Source organism: Suricata suricatta, chromosome 2, assembly GCF_006229205.1.
Source record: "Suricata suricatta isolate VVHF042 chromosome 2, meerkat_22Aug2017_6uvM2_HiC, whole genome shotgun sequence".
Lineage (NCBI taxonomy): Eukaryota > Metazoa > Chordata > Mammalia > Carnivora > Herpestidae > Suricata > Suricata suricatta.
Genome location: NC_043701.1, coordinates 44,748,014 through 44,765,850, shown reverse-complemented (window position 1 = coordinate 44,765,850; position 17,837 = coordinate 44,748,014). Strand labels below are relative to the sequence as shown.

General features: G+C 57.6%; 1 protein-coding gene across 1 annotated transcript; it reads left to right on the top strand.

The window, feature by feature from the left end:
* The first annotated feature begins 3,487 nt into the window (after window positions 1-3,487).
* AQP1 (aquaporin 1 (Colton blood group)) lies at window positions 3,488-16,929 on the top strand. Its single transcript, XM_029925551.1, has 4 exons — window positions 3,488-3,994; window positions 13,338-13,502; window positions 14,005-14,085; window positions 14,851-16,929. The coding sequence occupies exons 1-4, from the start codon at window positions 3,605-3,607 to the stop codon at window positions 15,028-15,030; spliced, it is 816 nt and encodes a 271-aa protein (XP_029781411.1). The 5' UTR covers window positions 3,488-3,604; the 3' UTR covers window positions 15,031-16,929.
* Window positions 16,930-17,837: the final 908 nt, after the last annotated feature.

Sequence of the window (17,837 nt, the reverse complement as noted above, 5' to 3'; positions counted from 1 at the left end):
AAAGTGGGTCTCGCCGGGCACGTCAGGAATAAGGCACATCTGGTAAAATGTTTTCAGAGACCGTTGCTCCAGTGGGGCCTGACAGTGCCCCGCCCAGAGTGACTTCAGGCCCCGCCCAGGGCTCTTGAGTTGGGGAGGGGAGCAGTCCCCCCTTATTTAGCCTGGCTCAGGCCTGTGGGATCTGGAGGCTGGACCCATGCCACTCTGTGGGAGGGACCTGGAGCTCATGGAGGCAGGTCACACTGGGGGAGGAGCTGAGGTGCGGGTAACACAGAGGTGGCTCTGGCCTCTCCCTTCTTCGCTGCCTCTCCCCTCTTAGCTGACTGTTTCCTTCTCCATCCACCCCTCACCCCATCCCAAATGTGTGGCGAAGTTGGAGATGGTCCTCTCCCTTACACCCACATGTCCCCCGCCCATCCTGGCCCTGGACCGCTCGGTCCTGTACTTGTTACTGGGCCATCAGAATTTCCATCTGGGAATCAGGGCCACCGGGGGCCGTTCCTGACAGGTGAGCAGAGAACCAGACTGGGGTTCTAGGATTAAGGGGGTCCTGTGTTCTAATTCTAGCTCTGCTGTTCTTTGCCAATCACTTACCATCTGAATATCGCAGAGCTGTGGTGATGATGAGCCCTCAGTCAGAGACTGTTCCCTCTTTCCCTTCCTGCCTTCCTCCATTCCCTGGTTGACCAGGATTTGTGGCAGACCAGGGAGAAGAAGGTCTTGGGTTTGCAGCCTTCCTGGGTCATAGTCTCCAATGACAGTTCTCACTTTTGCATTGAAATGGTCTGTTCTTGGCCACCCAGGCCCCTTTGCATCATGAGAGATGGTGGGTGAATGAAGTGGGCATTATTCTAGAGATGTCTGCATTCGGATGACATCTCTTGGTGATGGCAAAGCATTTGCCCAAAGGAATGGAGCATAATGGTGGGTGGTATTTAAGGCAGAGGCCACAAGGGCATGGGGCAGGGGGTAGGAGATGCAGCGGATATCCAGGCTGTTGTCTTGAGGACCTTCCTATCATCCTGAGACAGGTGGGTGTCTAATTTGCCTATGCAAAATTGCTTTGCTACTCTGGGTCCCCGATATCATGCCACAGGGACACGGGTCCCTGGCAAGTACACACTTGTACAGCTGCAAACGCCGTTATCTGGGGTGCCCACACGGAGCCTGCAGGCCCATGCAAGAATGCAGACTTCAGAAGGACAGGGAGCTGGCCGGTCTGCTCTGCAGCCATCTCCTCAGGGCTCAGAAGAGTTTGGCTCATGACACAGGCTAAGCAAATATTTGGTTGATAAATGAGGATGTCCGGGTGCCTCTCATGTGCATAGCAGCACACCATACCTCCTCATGAATCCTGGCCAGGCCATGGAGCCTGTCATGGAAACCGGAGCAAGAGGTGCTGCACCCCTCCCCACCACCAGCCTAAGTCCGGTGGCTCTTGTGGGCCTGGTGCCAGCTCTCCCCCTGCCACCTGCCTCAAGCCTCCAGGCTGCATCCTGGTTCCTGCCAGCATCTGAACTACTCCCCGCCTCAAGTGGAGGGCAGGGACAGATGTGGGCCAAAATGCTCAGGGGGCAAGAGGAGGTCGTGCTGAATGTCCGGGGCCAGGGCATGAGGCGGCAGCCCCCTTTGGGTGCAGAGAGCTGAGCAAGTGCTGCCCAGAGGAACGGATGTGGACGAGGTCCCGGGAAGTGGCCAGTTGGGCTGGCTCCCTCTGTTGGATGGTTAATAAGGCACCAATGACCTCCGGCTGCCGGGGCTTTCTGAGCATGCAGGGCCCGCTGGCCACTGTGCCAACTCCATGCCTTGCTTCCACTGCATCCTGTACTTACAGGCACTTAGGCAGCCACAACTCCTCCCACCACCACTCCCATCCCCCTGGTGGGCTTCCTGCCCCTGGCAATACCAGGCTGATCCTGGGGTGGCTCAATGCCATTCCAGGGCGGCTGTGGTGCTGCAGCCAGACACAAGGGTGGCCAATAGGAAATGGTGTCATCTTCAGACAAGAGGCCTAAGATGCACATGCCCATTTGTGCCTGCCCTTGGCACATGCAGAACTTACAGATGTCCTTCCCCTTGGTGGGCCTCAGTTTGCCACTTGTAAACTGGAGAGAAGTCAATACTCATGAGCAGGACTGAGGACGGGCAGGCAGGAGGAGAGGGTGAGAGCGGCCCCTCCCTCCCAGGCTGGGCCAGGCCTGCCTCCCAAGCAGGGCTGAGCCTGCCTCCCGGGGCCCCACCGGGCTGCTCTTTCCTTTACTGCTCACCCTGACTGCAGCCAGCTGCAGGGAGCGCCTGCCTGTGGGAGTCCGGGTGCTTGCACAGTTTACCGGCTGCCTTTGGGCCCCTGGCTGAGGCTGTGCAGGGCACAGGATGGACCACAGGGGTCTGGAGAGCATCCTCTGCCCAGCCCCCATCTTTCCCCCTTTGCATCTTTCCTCCAGGCCCCATCGTGTCCTCTCTCTCTCTAGTTGATCTCTTTGCACTCTGTGCTCCCTGTCTTGTCTCTCCTTCTCGGCCTGGCCTGGAGATCTCGCTCTTTCACTTCCACTTTTGCTGGGATCCTACTTCCCTTTTACTCTTTCATTCCCTCTGTTGTCTCCTGAATGTCTGTCTGTGTGTCTGTCTTCCTTTCTCAGTCTATGTCTCTACCTCTCCCTTTATCTTGTGTCTTTTCTCCTCTTTCTTTCCTGTGTACAGCCTAGGCTGCCATTCCCTTCTCTCTTCCTAGTGGTCTGCCAGCTTGCAGCCTTTCAGAGGAAAGCCCTAAACTGCCCCCATTTTCCCCATCTGCCCTGAAATCATTGGTTCATATTTCTCCAGTAGCATGGAGGCCCCCAAAGCAGGTACTTCCCATGTCCTTGCCTATCTCAGGCCTGCCCTTGACCACAGAGTGGAAGGGGGGCCAGAGACAAGCTCTCTGAGCCTCTTAATGCCTCTGTGTCCCCATCAACTGGGACAGCTCTATGTCTTAGTGCTGGGGCCCTGGGACATCCCTAAAGTGACATCCGTGGCCAGGCCCGGACTGGGGTGCAGGAGGCCCAGAATGTCCCTGGGGACCCCTGGACCCGTGGACTCCAGACTAACGCCACTCTGGGATGGGATGGGGTTGCCAGACAAGCAGTATTGTAGTGCCTGCCTCTGGGGAAGGCACCATCCACCTGCCCATCCAGCGCTCCTGGCCTTTCCTGTGGCCACCCCCTGAGCTTTGTACATAGGGCAGGGACACCTGGATTTCTGTGGTCCCCTGAGTGGGGCCAACTTGGAGGAATTTCCCAAAGCCTATTAGAGCAGTAGCTGCCTCCTGCCTGCCTCCTTGGGCTGGGCAGGGCTGAGGGCGGAGGGAGAGAGGGAGGGAGGAGGGAGAGGAGGGAGGGAAAAAAGTTGGCAGGCCGACAGCAGCGCTGTGTCTGCATCCATCGCCGAGAGGAGGCCCGTGCAGTGTGGGGCGGGCCAGGAGCGAGGAGAGGCCTTCCTCCCTTTGTGCTCCCCCCTCCTCTCCTGCCCCCGGGGCCCTATAAATAGGCCCAGCCCGGGCTGTAGCTCAGCTCTCAGAGGGAGTCGAGCACCAGGCAAGCGGTCTCAAGCCAAGCCCCCTGCCAGCATGGCCAGCGAGTTCAAGAAGAAGCTCTTCTGGAGGGCTGTGGTGGCCGAGTTCCTGGCCATGACCCTCTTCGTCTTCATCAGCATCGGTTCCGCCCTGGGCTTCAATTACCCACTGAAGAACAACCAGACGGCAGGTGTGGCCCAGGACAACGTAAAGGTGTCCCTGGCCTTCGGGCTGAGCATTGCCACCCTGGCCCAGAGCGTGGGCCACATCAGTGGCGCCCACCTCAACCCGGCTGTCACGCTGGGGCTGCTGCTCAGCTGCCAGATCAGCATCCTCAGGGCTATCATGTACATCATCGCCCAGTGCGTGGGGGCCATCGTCGCCACCGCCATCCTCTCGGGCATCACCTCCTCCCTGCCGGACAACTCGCTCGGCCGAAACGAGGTGAGTGGGGTCATCCCAGGCAGCGGGGCTCTGCGACGGGGCAGAGACAGCATCGGTCTCGTCTTCCACCCATTGTGCAGACGGGGACACTGAGGAGCAGAGAGGACAAGAGGCTGCTGGAGGTCATGCGGAGCTGGGGCTGGAACTCAGCTGCACCTGCAGCCCAGAGCCTGCTTTCCGCCAGGCACTGTGGGAAGCCCAGACCCAGAGAATAATAGTCTTGCCAATGTCCCCTGCGGCAATAAGCTCTGGAGGCAGCTAACCTTTGGGCCAACAGTTCCTCTCCCCTCGGCTGTAGTTTCTCTGCCCCCCTGAGCTCTGCCTCTGCAGTCTGCTCCCTCTTCCCACAGCCTGGACCCCCCAGGAGCCACTGCCTGCCGTCCCTCGCCAACCCGACCTGGAGGCCGGGCATGTCTGAGTCAGGGCTGCAAGGTGCGAGCAGGACCCGGGTGGGTGGCCACATGGGCCTCCGGTCCGCCCCATGTTCACACAGGTCCCCAAACAAGCTGCCTTCAAGGAAAAAGTCCCCCACCCCCCCCAGCTCCTTGACTCCCAGGAGTTGGACAAAGATCAGGGGTGAAAACACTCTCTCGGCTGTTCGCAGGTGGTTTTCCTGGATCGCAGTGTGGGGTGGCGGCCGGGGTGGGGACATCTTGCCTCCCGTCTGGGCTCCATTCTCTGTCGCCAGGCACCACTGTGAGGCGTGGCGCGTGTGTTTGTGTGTGTGCGCAGTGTGCGCACGTGGATGCTGGCATGGGTCCCTGAGCTTGTGTGAGCTGTGTGCCCCTGTGAGTGTCTGTGTCTACTAGTGTGTCTGGGAGAGGTAGTGCCGCTGTGCGAGCGGGTGGGGCTGTACCTGTGTGTGCCCGCTACCCCTGGCTTGAACGGGGTCCGGGCCAGGGGCACTAATGGTAAGCAGATGTTGGTGACCTGGTGAGCCGCTGAAAAGAATTCCTCCCGGGCCGCTTAGCACAGCTAATTGGCCATTGGCGGCAGCTGCCTGCTGTCGCAGACCTGGGCTTTTCCAGACCCTCAGCCAAGTGCAAACTCAGACCTGGCTTGGGCCGCAGCAGGGGGAAATTTGGCCTGAGAGGCTGAGGAAGGCTTGGAGGGTGCCCTCTCAGAGAAGGGGAGAGTGAAGACGCCCAGAGGAGGAATTAGATCTACAGAAAAGAGGCTGGCCAGGCCTGGGCAGGGCCAGTGGCTGTCGGGACAGTGCGGGAGCCAGCCAAGAGCTCCTCAGAGACAGAGGCGGGTGATTATATAGCAATTGTTCTCTTGCTTCCCAGCCAAAGTTCAGGTCCTGGCACTCTAGCTGGGGGAGGCTTGGAAAGGGCACAGCCTTGCCATGGGGGGGATTATCACTTCTTGTGTCACAGTGACACCTGACCCAGCCCCCTCGTGGAGCTAGCTGTTGCTCAGCCCAAGATTGAAGATTAGCCTGCAGGCTGGAGTTTAGACTTTAGTCAGGGAAGATGTGGCCGAAGTGGGTGGAAGGGACTGAACTCTGGCAGGCCACGTTCCTCCAAGCCTCAGCCTCTCCAGAGGGGCAGAGCCAGGTGACTTCAGAGAGTGCTCCCTGGGTAGGGTCAGATTCACACTGGGGCTGGGCTGGGCATGATGGGGGTGGGGAAGAGGGCCTCATAGGGAGGGACTGAGTCTCTGAGCGCCTTCTGCTCCCTCTTGACTCTCTTTCTCAAGGGGCAGGCGGGACAGGCATCTGTTGGCAGACTGCATCAGAGGCAGATGCGGGGGAGGGTGGGCACCTACGGTGTCATCTTGATCTGGCCATACCCTGCTCCAGTGTCCCTTCCCTTCTCTGACCTCCGTTTTCCAGAGTTATCCAGATGCCTGTGCTGGACAGATTGCAGATAGGGTAGAAAAAGGACTAAGCTCATATGGGGGCCAGCCCTGGTCTGGGGGCAGGCACGCCATATTCAAGTCCTGCTGCTAACCTGTTGAGTTTCATTGTTGCTGAGGACCCTGAGATTCCAAGAAGGTCTCTTGAGCTCTCTTGGCCCTGCCCATGCCACCAGTAAGCTCACTCTGCAGACTTGAGTTTATCACCCTTCCCAAGAAGGTCTGGCAAAGAGGAGCCTAAGGTGGGCTATGCTGAACATCAGGGTATGGAGTGTTGAGGTAGGGTGCAGACACAGTCTTGTCCACACAATGGAAGTCTGGAATCCAGAAGCACAAGTTCTAGGCCTAGCAACAGAGAAAGCATCTCTCTCAAGGGCTTCTGTTGGGGATCTGAGGGGATCTGAAGGGTCCTGGCAGGTGGCCTCGATGCCTCAAGAGGGGCAGAAGACCAGTCTATACAGCAAGTGACACACTCTTTCCCCCAGGCTCTGCGGGAAGCTCCCATAGCCCCTTGGGCCCCGGACCCCACCCTGGCCCAAACCTAGGTGGAGCCCTTTGTTGGCATGGAGATTTCTAAGGAAAATAGGCAAAGAAGAGGCAGGAAGTGGTTGGAGTGAGTCAGGGGGTGCCCCTGGGGCCATGGTGGCAAGAACTTTCTTCTTACTGAGTCAGGACTTGGGATACACCCTGGAGAGACCACGGGCTACTGTCCAGCCTATAGGATACTGGCTGGTTCTAAGAGCCAGACCCCAGTTTAGCCCCAAAGTGATGGTCTCAGAGGCAGGGTCGGTGCCCCCATCTGCCCCTGCCCTACTCAAACAGTATCACGCTTCATGCCAGCAACCTCGCCTGTGTGGCCCCAGAGTCCATCTGTGAAATAGGGACACAGCAGGGCGTGGCTGGACTCTGGAAAAAGAAAGATCCTTCTGAACCTGGGAGTCCTGACTGTTAGCTGGCTCTTTTTTTCCTCCCCTCTCTGGCTCACTCACCCCTGCTCCCTGCAAGCCAGAATGGGACAACTAGGGGCTGAACCTGGGGCTGAGTCACCAGTTCCCTACCCTTGGAAGACCCTGGCGGACAAGATAAGCCCCGTACACAGCTGCCCATGATATGGGACAGGAGGCAGGTGTGATAAGAGGTGTCGGGACTGTCAGGGCGGCAAGGGAACTTCTGCCTTTGAGCGGTGAGAAGGGCCTGGAAGGCTTCAGGGAGGAAGCGCCATGGGGGCCTGAATGTGGAGACAGGGAAAGGGGGTTCCAGGCAGAGAGAGGGCAGCACAGGCTGAGAGCACAGGCAAGGCAGCAGTGGGAGGTCAAGGCCTGGGAGTCGCAGGGCGTGGCTTTGCTGATGAGGGTCAGGGTTTTGGTGGAAGGCTGAGGCTCTGGGGAGTGGGAGGGTCAGGATTCAGCCCTCACGCAGAGGGCAGACCTTCCTTCTTTGGGGGTCTTCTCTCACCCCTGCTGATTCTGGATGTGGCTACCTGGGGACTGCTTCTAACTGCTATATCAAGCCCTGAACTTTCTTCCCCACTTTCCCCAACTCCAGAGCCGGGAGGGTTGTCCCTTCCCTGTGGGCCTTCCTCCCTCCCGCCCCCCCCCACCCCGCACACTGGCCACCAATTGTTCCAGGGCCGAGGACCCCTCTACCTCCTCCAGAGTTGGGGATGGGCTGGGGAAAGGGAAGCCAATTTTCAGACGGATGTGTCCAGAGAGGGGGGCTGGGGGCTGGGTGGTGGTGCCACAGCTGGGACATATAATTACTGTTTCCAGCCAGAACCAGATGAGGGGGAGGCCGTAGAGAGGCAGGAGCTTTGGGGTGGAGACTTCCCTCACCACAGAACATTCTGAGGCTGCTTCCCCTGTGCGGGGCCTCTGAGCAGCCCTGCCAGCCCCTTGCTGGCCATCCCAATACCTGGCCTGAACCAGGCCTCCCTCTGGGAATCCTCATCTGAAAAGGCAGTGCTGTTAGAGGGGACGTGGCCCACTGGAGCGGCTCAGTCTGAGGGGCCTCGCCTCACCCTCACGCCTGGGGGGCAGCCTCCCTTTCACACCTTGAGCCGTTCATTAGTTCCTCTCAGGCTAATTCCAGGTAGTGCCCTCCAACCTGAGCGCAGCCCCAGAGTGCTCCCCATTTTCTCCAGGGCCCCACTCACCGGGTTCCTTCAGCATTAGCCATCAGGGCTTTCCCCAGGTGGCTCAAACATGCCCCATGTCCATGCCTCGGGGATGGGCTTGGGGCTTCCTCAGGAGACCCCTGTTCTTGCCTGCAGAGCCTCCCTGGGGGCCATGGTCCCTGCTCTCTGGTAGCGCCAGGGGGTCTGGGGTCTCCTGAGTAGCTGGGGCTGAGCCAGCACACATTGCAGGTGTGGGCAGGAAAATGTTGTCATGGCCATTGTCCCCTCAGCCAGGGCCTCTCCCCAGGGAACTGGGAGGGGGGCTCCTTGCCCATAGCCATGCTTAAGGGTATACGTGAGGGGCTGTCTTTATGTAACCAAGGGGCTGCAGTTCCGTGGGGTTAAAAACCCCAACTCAAACATGGTAGAAAAGCCTGGAAAATGCCCTGTTCCCCTTAGCACCTCCTGTCAGTGCCTGAAATCCCACCACCAGGATAAACTAGAGGCAGATGTGTGCTCAGTGCAAAGAAGGGGTCTTTATTTTTAATTGGGAGGGGCTGCCACCATGTTGGTAAGCTCCCATCACTAGGCTGTGCTTGTAGGATCTGCCTGCAGCCAGTTCCGGGGGAGTCTGGCAGTATGGGGGTACCGCAGCATGTGATATTGAGACCCCAGTTAAGATGGCTCTGTGGGAGTCCTGCACTCAGGATCCTGGCCAGGAGAGGGACTCTAGGTTCTGGGGCTGAGGGTCCCACGTCAGGTAGGGGGGAATCCTGGAGACTGTCCGGGGCTACAATCTGGGCCAACACTTCCATTTTACTGATACGGAAAACTGAGGCCACTGAGGCGTGGAGGTTGTGAGATTGTATAGCAGGTTACAGCAGGGCAGGACAGTGCCCCCAGCCAGCCTCCCAGGCCTGGACTATTTCTGCTGCTCTAAAGTGCACATGTTCACTTTTCACCAACACCCCTTCTGCCTCAACACACACGTATACGTGGCACATGGGGGCACACACAGGTGTGTGTAGAGAGCACATTCTCAAGCCTGGGAGGTTCCACTCAGGCCCTGGGATCCTTGGAAGATGGGGTAAGTCCTCCTCAATGGAGCCTCTTCCTTTCCCTGGCAGCAGGAGGGGGACTGCCCTGGAGTAAGGAAAAGAACGAGGGAGGGAAGGAGGAAGCCATTGCTTTGTGTATTGTTTCTTGTCAGGAAGATGAAATGGCTTCTGGGAGCAAATAAGGGCCTTTTGAGATCTGCGACTCTTTCTCACTCAAGGGGGCCTCCTTTCCTTCTCCTCCCCTTTCCCCAGCCAAGTAGCCAGCCTCCCAGGCCTGGACTATTTCTGGTGTAGCTGTGTGATACAAAGGCACAGGACTACACATGCAGAAATGCCATCAGACACACAGCATGGGCGTGCAGGGCCACGTGTCACAGAGACCCCCAGACGCACAGAGCCCGTGCTGGTAAGAGGCAGCACCCTGCGTGATAGAGATTCTCGGGGGAAGTTGAGATACACTGGCCAATCCACGACTAGATTGTCTCAATGTCCACATGGGCTGAAAAGGAGTGGATATTCTCAAATTTGGGGTGGAGGGCTTTACGGAGTTTCCTTAAATCAAACTTGTTAATTATGTGGCTCAAATCCTTCCTGTTTGTGCTATTTGTATCACCTGACGGCTTCCAGTCCATCAGTTTCTGAGAGAGGTTTGTTAAACTCTCTCACTCTGCTGATGGATTGATCAGATTCTCCTTATAATTCTGTCAGTTGTCATTTATTGTTAGGCTGTGTTGTTTGGTACATACAGGTTTCAAACTTACGTAGCTCTCTGATAGACCTTTCCATTCAGTTATTTTGTAACAAGCCTCTTAATGTCTAACGAAAAGGAGAAGGAGAGAGTCACACCTGGACACATCTGGTCACCCGCAGATCCTGCGGGTACCAATACACAGACATACACAGAGGCACACACAGCCGTGGATGCCCAGAGGAATGTGCACACAGGAATATCCATGAAGGAGTGACACGAGGGACCCACTGAGTCCCCCTCACATGAGTGCTGAGTCCTGAGGCTGTGGGTGAGCAGGGCAGGCCTTGATGTCTCCCCTCCCTTGTTCTTCGAGAGTGTATGCTCAGAGTGCAGTCAGGCGTGGCACCTGCTGCTCTTCGAGGGTGAGACACCAGGGTGCCCAGGTCACCTGGGGGCCCTGGGCCCAGGAAGCTACCTTGATCAGCCCGTCCATGGGCAGCGGGGATGGTTCTAGAGACCCATTGTCTAGAAGGTCACCCCTGACCCCCCACCCTCTCTTGGGTGCTGGGACACACTGGCCATTAGAGAGCCATCTCCTGCCTGCTCCTCAGTCCAAGCTGGGAAGAGCCGGGTCCCTTGGCTGGGCCTGTAGACATCAGGGTCCTTGCTTTTGCTATCTCGTCCCTGGGACTCGGCCTTCCCATCCATTCTCTCACAGAGGCTTGCACAGGCTGTCCTGTAAGACCCACATGAACTAATAACTGGCCTGTGGTCTCCAAGCTAGAAAGGAAACAAACCAGCTCTGGGTCCAGAGAGCTTTCCTGCTAGGCTGCTTCTAGGGAGGATGGAAGTTCTGGAAAATTAGCATCATCTGCTACTTCTGTCCCTATGCAGCAAATGTCCCCTGTGAGGTCTGGGCAGCGAGATGGGAAGGTCTCCCTACTGTGTCCTCACCAGGCTCCCGGGCCAGGGGTCGGACGTCCCCACAGAGGAGGCCGGAGGGATACCAGTGTGAGTGGGTAGCAGCAGAAGTTCATTCCAGCCAGGGATGGGAGGAAGCTTCTTGGAGCTGGTGGGATCTGAACTGGGCCTTGACACTGGGCTGAAATGGATTTGATGTGAAAATGCAGGACTTGCATCTTTCTGATGCTTCACATTAAATGTGTGGATGACTCTGTTGTTTATACATATGTTCATAAAACTATGTTGTTGTTGTTCAGAAGGGGGCTTAATCAGTGACCTATAAAACCTAGGCTGGGCAAAACTACCTGGGAATGTGCAGACATATTTTTTTTCAATACCAAGTGACTCCATCTGGGATTCACCTTACTTAAGCAATTGTTGCCAATTTAATGGGCTATGAACAGTAACATGTTTTGACTGTTTACCTACTTTTCCTGGCCATCAAGTTTCAACACGCCTTTAACTATCCCTTTCAGTTCTGAATGATCAAGTTTCTCCATACGCAATTCACACAAGTGCATTGGTGGTCAAAGGAGAAGTGGCCAGAGGACACGGAAGCAATCAGGGGAGGCTTCCTGGTGGTGGTGGTGATGGGTATCAGGAGAGGAAGATCATCAACCCATGTGGTTCTGAGCTAAAAGCTCTAGGGGTATAACCCAGAGTTCCCAGGGCAGGTGTCCACCCTTTTGCTTCCTGTGGACTCAAGAGTGCTGGGCATGGCACTGGACCCCTTTGCTCTGCTCACGCTGCACGAGAAGGCATGCCTTTGGGCAGAGCAGGGTCTGGGGTACTCAGACCTGGTTAAGAACTGGGGGAGGAGATGAGCTGGCCCAGGCCCCGTCTGTGAGGGGGTGGGGAACGGGGAGTATAGGAGGCAGGAACCACTTAGAATGATGGTTCCATTAATCAGCATGCCAGGCCTCATTTCAGGACTCCCGCCAGCTAGCAATTAGGCTGGCACTGGGCAGCAGAGGAGAGAGCAGGCGGAGCAGGAGGGCAGCGGCAGGTGTGAGCATGATGGGCATCTGTACGAGTTGGCCCAGTCACACCAACCTCACCTCCGTGGGGCCTGCCTCGCTCTGTCCTCCACAACCCTGTGCCCTGCCCCTTCTGGCTGTCCCCCTGTCCTGGGGATAAGGTGAGAACGAACCAGAACAAAGCCACAACTGTCCTGGTCCTTCGCGGCCCTTCCTAGATGCCCTGAGACCCCCACCATCCACCCTAAACACACACACACCATTGCCTTTGAAACTCCAGCCACTCTGGAGGGCAGGAAAAGCTGTTTTACAGATGGGGAAACTGAGGATCAGATTGGGGAAAGGCCACAGCCATGGCACCACAAGGAGGAGAGTCAGGACCTGAACACAGGGATGGGAACAAAACTGGGCCTTGCCCCCCAGGGCTGGCTGGGCTGAGGGGTCACAGCTCAGGGGTCGGCCAGGAAAGGCCTAGATCTGGGGCTGCAGCACAGGGGAGGGGATGTGAGTCACTTTCCCTGTGACCCAGGGCTTTGGACAAAGGCGGGAAGAGAATTGTTCTTGTGAGATGGCCTCAGGGTGGGGCTGAGAAAACTGGGCGTGGGGGTGGAGGAGGCCCCCCACCTAGGGTTTTGTAAAAATGCCCTCTGGCTGTGGAAGACCCCCCTCTCATGCCCCCAGGATGAGGCTTCAAGTTCAGGCGAAATTGGGCACACCAGCCCTGCCCTGGGGAAGGGAGCCCACATGGCCACATCCAGGCATCTTTGCCAGTAGGCCTTTGCCCACGTGGCCCAGCTCTCCTGTGTGGGTGCACCTGGCCCCTGGGACCCCCACTAAGGGGAGGGTGCAAGGATCCCTGGGGAGGGGTCTCCCTGGTGCAGCTGCAGGAGGAGGGCTCTGGTGACCTCATGGCGGCTCCCATTCCCTTCTTTTTCCATGACTCATGTTTCTAAAAGTGGCCCAAAAGCAAGTGGCAGCCAGACGGTGGTGGCGGGGCCTATGTGGCCAGGGAGTGGGGGGAGCGTTCCAGGAGGGAGAAGGAGGGGAATATAGGGAGGGCTGAGAAGACATGGAAGAGACACAGAACCAGAGGAGAGAAAGACAGAGGGTGGGTAGGAGACAGGGCAGGATAGCGCGGGAGATGGGAACAGGGAGAGAGACTAAGGGAGCTGGGGCCAGCTAAGGAAGACCTTCCTCAACTCTGGGAGTTTTAGGTGCAGCAGGAGATGGGACGGAATGTTTTGGACTTTTGGGGTGTAAAGCAATGTCTCCAGGTGGGCCCTTGCAGCCATTTGCTTTCTTCTGAGAACCCCTAACTGTGTCCTCCTATGTGTGGGGCTTGCCCTTTGCCTCTGGCTCTGGTACCCCAGGGCACTCTGGCTGGCCAGAGGTGGGTACAGCTGCCCTGCCTCACCCAGGCTTCTCTGGCCTCAGACAGAGTGCTGCAAGTGAGGAGGCATGAACCAGGGGCACCTCCTCAAAGGCGAGGAAGGTGACAAATCCTGGTGTCCAATACCAGCAGTGTGTTCTTGGGAGGAGCCTGGCCCCTTCTTGGGCCTAGCCTGGGACCGATGTGATGGGCATGGAGGACACCGAGGTGCCTGGGCCTGGGGGAAGGGGGTCTCAGACAGAGTCCCTACCCTGCCCGCTCACTGAACTTCCCTGCCCTTCTCTCCTGCAGCTGGCCCCCGGTGTGAACTCTGGCCAGGGCCTGGGCATCGAAATCATCGGCACCCTGCAGCTGGTGCTGTGCGTGCTGGCCACCACCGACAGGAGGCGCCGTGATCTTGGGGGCTCAGGCCCCCTCGCCATCGGCCTCTCTGTGGCCCTGGGACATCTGCTGGCGGTGAGTGTGGGGTCTTGCCGGGTGAGGGTGGGGGTAGGGAGAACCGGGACAGGCAGAGGTGGTTGGGGTACCCTCTCATGGGTAGGGGGGTGGGTGACCAGCCCTTTGGGGTTGGGGAAAGGGTCCTGCTCAGGAGAGGGAAGCCCAGGGACCCCCTGACCCCATGACCCCCTCTCATGGGTTGGGGGTGGGCGACCAGTCCTTTGGGGCTGGAGATAGTGTCTTGCTCAGAGAGGGAAGCCCAGGGACCCCCTGACCCCATGACCCCCTCTCATGGGTTGGGGGTGGGCGACCAGCCCTTTGGGGCTGGAGATAGTGTCTTGCTCAGAGAGGGAAGCCCAGGGACCCCCCTGACCATCTTTCTGGGTCAGTGTGTCCCTCTCTTTCCAAGCCTGATTGTCAGCTCCCTGTTTTCTTTCTCTGTGTCACTGCCTCTTCTCCTCTTCCACGTCTCTGTTTTCTTGGCCCTCCCCCTTCTGCCTCCCTGTCCTTCCCCTTGCAGATCGACTACACAGGCTGCGGCATTAACCCCGCCCGGTCCTTTGGCTCATCAGTGATCACTCATAACTTCAAGGACCACTGGGTAAGGGGTCTCAGCATCCCCTGGGGGGTGGAGGGAGGCTTTGGTAGTTCCAACCCTCCCCCCCCCGCCCATGTAGGGTCCTCTCCAATCATAGAGGCTGTGGGAGGAAGACAGACAGGGCCAAGGAAATTGGAAGACCAAGCCCTGACATGGGGTGGGGGGGTCGGACATCAGACCTGCTGCAGCCTGGCAGCCTTCTTGCAGCGCGGTGGAGAGCACGGCCCTTTCCCACTCAGGGTGGCCTGGGGCAGGCTTGCTGGCCCTCGGGGTGCCTGCATTTCCTGAGCAGTGAATCGAGGCATTGTAGCACCCCCACTGCGGGTAGTCCTGGGACAAGAGGCCTCACCACATATAGGTTGAGCTTAGCACAGAGTCAAAATTTAGTGGATGTAGCTGTTCTTACTGTGGATGCTTCTGTCTCAGGCCAACCTTTTATCAACCTAGACGTTCTGTGGCCCTTCTAAAGCTGGGGAGGGTGGGGCCATGGCCACCCTGAAGAAGGGGCTGGGCTGCTCACACCAGGCAGCCTGAGCGGGGGCACATTAAGGCAAGAGATGCCTGCTGCCACAGTCCTGGCTTGGGCCAGCTCTGGGGGCACTGGGGTCAGGATGTTGGGGTTCAATGCTGCCTGAATCTAAACCCAGACACTGGGTGGGTGGGACAGAACCCATGCAATGGGGTGGTGGGGGAGGGAGACTCAGGGAAGGCGTCCAGGAGAGGAGGTTTTCAGTGGACGCCCTCTGAGCATGCTCGCTCTGTTCCTAGATTTTCTGGGTGGGGCCGTTCATCGGGGGAGCCCTGGCTGTGCTCATCTACGACTTCATCCTGGCCCCACGCAGCAGCGACCTCACGGACCGCGTGAAGGTGTGGACCAGTGGCCAGGTGGAGGAGTATGACCTGGATGGCGACGACATCAACTCCAGGGTGGAGATGAAGCCCAAATAGAGAGGCCCTGGCCCCGGCATCCACGCAGGGGCGGGGCAGGGGCGGGCGGAGGGCGGGGAGGGGTGAAATCCATGTTGCAGACACTCTGACAGGCTGGCCACCGTCGCTTCCCAAAGATCCTCCAGAACTGTGTGGTCAAGCCTGATTTGGGGCTGTTTCTATCACTTTATTTCTCTTTCTCTGTTTCCTGGCCTCTGGGCTTCTTGGGGACCAAGACGTACCAACCACTCACTCCCTTGAAGTCACAGAGGAAGTGAAAGAGAGGGACCCACTCTGATAAGCTGTCCCCTCAGAGTGTGACGGAAGGTATGCCAGAAAGTCCCTCTCATCCCAGAGTTGCGCAACAGCTCACCTGCTGCAGGTGTCTGAGGCACCACCATTATTGCTCTGTGCCTTCTGGGCATGGCCCTCCTTCCCAGACGTGCACTTTGTCCCCAGGGGTGCTTTGAGGGGAAGACATCCCGGGAGGTGCAGTGGTAGGGGGCAAGCAACACATGGGCTTCATTCTTGCAGTTTGGTTTGTTTCCAGCTCCACCTGCAGCCCCACACTCGCTGTACGACCTTGGGATGGTCCATATCTCAGGGCCTCAGTGACCCAGTCTGTAAAGTGGCAGGGTCAGGGAGAGCTATATGGGCCTGAGGCCTCTCTATTCTTAAGTGTAGGTACTCCACTGGTTCGAGAAGATGAATGGAGCAGCTCCTCTTCCACTTGCCCTGGTTTTTCCCAAGTATGTAGCTGTAGGATACATCTGTGTGAACACATGGACATACACATATGTGTTTCACAGCAGAGACAGTCCAGGGCGTGAAAAAGGCTCACAGGGGAGCAGGGCTGACCCCACGTGGTGGGGACAAGGTCTGCTATCATGGAATGAGGCAGCAGGGACATGAAGGAGGAATACCTGTGTTCTTCACTGAGATTTAGTTGACCTTTCCCACCCATCATTGTATCATCCTGACCACTGTTTCATTCTCCACTTCCTCCTGCCGGTGTAGACACAGCTCATGCTTATGCAGGTGTGTGTTTATTAAAGGGCAGTTGGTCATCTGAAGCCCTGAGCCTGAGGACAGATGACTGTGGTATGTGGATCAGCACTCAGGCGAATGGGCTTTGCTGGATGCTTACCGGGGTTTCCGAGCCCTCTGCTGATGTTGAGGGGAGAGGAGAAGCATAGACCCCCCTTTTCCCCTCCTATTGCTGAACTTCTGGTTGGAGGCATTTGGGCAGCCAGGTGACCTGCACAGGCTCCCTGTGTGACCCCAGGCACAGCCTTCCCTTGTCAGTTACCTGGAGGGGACAGTCATCCTTGGCCTGATGATGTAGCTACCAGTGCAGCCCAAGGACAGTTCAGAGTGCAGGGTCTGCTTCGGGGACAGCTATGTACCTGGGCTCTTCAATCCCATCAGGGCCAGAGAAGGTCCCCTGACACATGCCTGTAGCCACAAGGGTGACAAAACCCACGTGACTCAATCTTCAGATTATCTGGAAGCAGCAGGACAACCCTTAATGGTCACCGACCTATCACAACATGTACACACGTCATTCATTCCCTCGCAGGGGCTTCTAGCCCATTTACCAGATAAGGAAACTGAGGCCTGAGGTCCCACAGCTAGTTGATGATTTGGCCAGGCCTGGCAACCAAGGCCATGTCTCTGGCTATTCCCTGGACCGTGAGAGTGACCCCTCTTAGTCCCAGCGGCTCGGTTTCTGCCTGGGTGGTGGTTAGAAGCCAGGAGGGGTGAGGGCTGTGCTGGAGGGCAGAGGGGGCAGACCCACTCCTGCCTGGTTCTCACTGCTGCATACCAGACCCTGCATCTGTCTGCTCTGCCTATATGTCTCTTTGGAATTGGAATCTCATTATATGTTAAGAAAATAAAGGAAAATGACTTATAAGGTCATCTGGGCTTCCTGTAGTTTTTCTTCTTTTGGTACCGTGTTCCTCACAAGGGGTCTCTGGGTCCGAGAGGAGATCGATGCCCCCTCTAGGGACTCAGTCTGGGTGGGGGAGCCACTGTTTGCCCTCTTGCCCCAAGGGTCTCTGCTCCCAGTGGGTGGACACAGCCTCACAGGACTCTGTCTGAACAACACAGGGTCCTGCTCCCGATAGGGATGACTTTTGCTTATGGGGCGTGGAAGTGACAGCCCCATCCACCCCTCTGCCCTCCTCAGGGCCCTGGTCCGCCTCAGGGAGCGCCAGGAGCTGCTCAGCTGTCCCCCCTTCTGTCCCTCCACTCACATTTCTGGCCCCAGCCACACCTGTGTTGGGTGATGGGCCCCCAAGTTTTCGCCGGGAGCTCAGCCATCAGGACCGCGTGAGGCTGTGCCCGGCATAGGCACAGGAGACACAGCTGGCTGGTGAAGGGTGGTGGCCTGTGGCAGCTAAGAGGGAGGGGCAGCCTAGTCCCTTGAGGCCTTGGGGCTTTTTGGCTCCCGTAAAGCGTGGACCATACTCAGTGAGGATGTGCATTTTCCTGTGAAGTGTGTGGCTTTAGTCAAATTCCTAAGGGGTCTGCCCAAGGTGGAAGAGAAGAGAGGTCAGACCTGCCGGCCTCTGCTCTGAGGGGGACAGGGAACCAGGAACAGCCCCCTCTGTCTGCGCCTTTTTCATCTGTCCTCATGTAGCCCCGAGGCTGCTGTAGGCCCTCTGGGTCTCACAGAACCCCTTCCCACTCGAAGCCTCTCAGTGTTGGGGGCACAGCAGGTGTGGTTGTCCTTAGTTGGCAGAAACGGAGCTGGATACTCGGCGAGACGTGCCCCAAACTACAGGACATGTCTGTGTCAGGCTGAGACTGGGACACAGACCCTG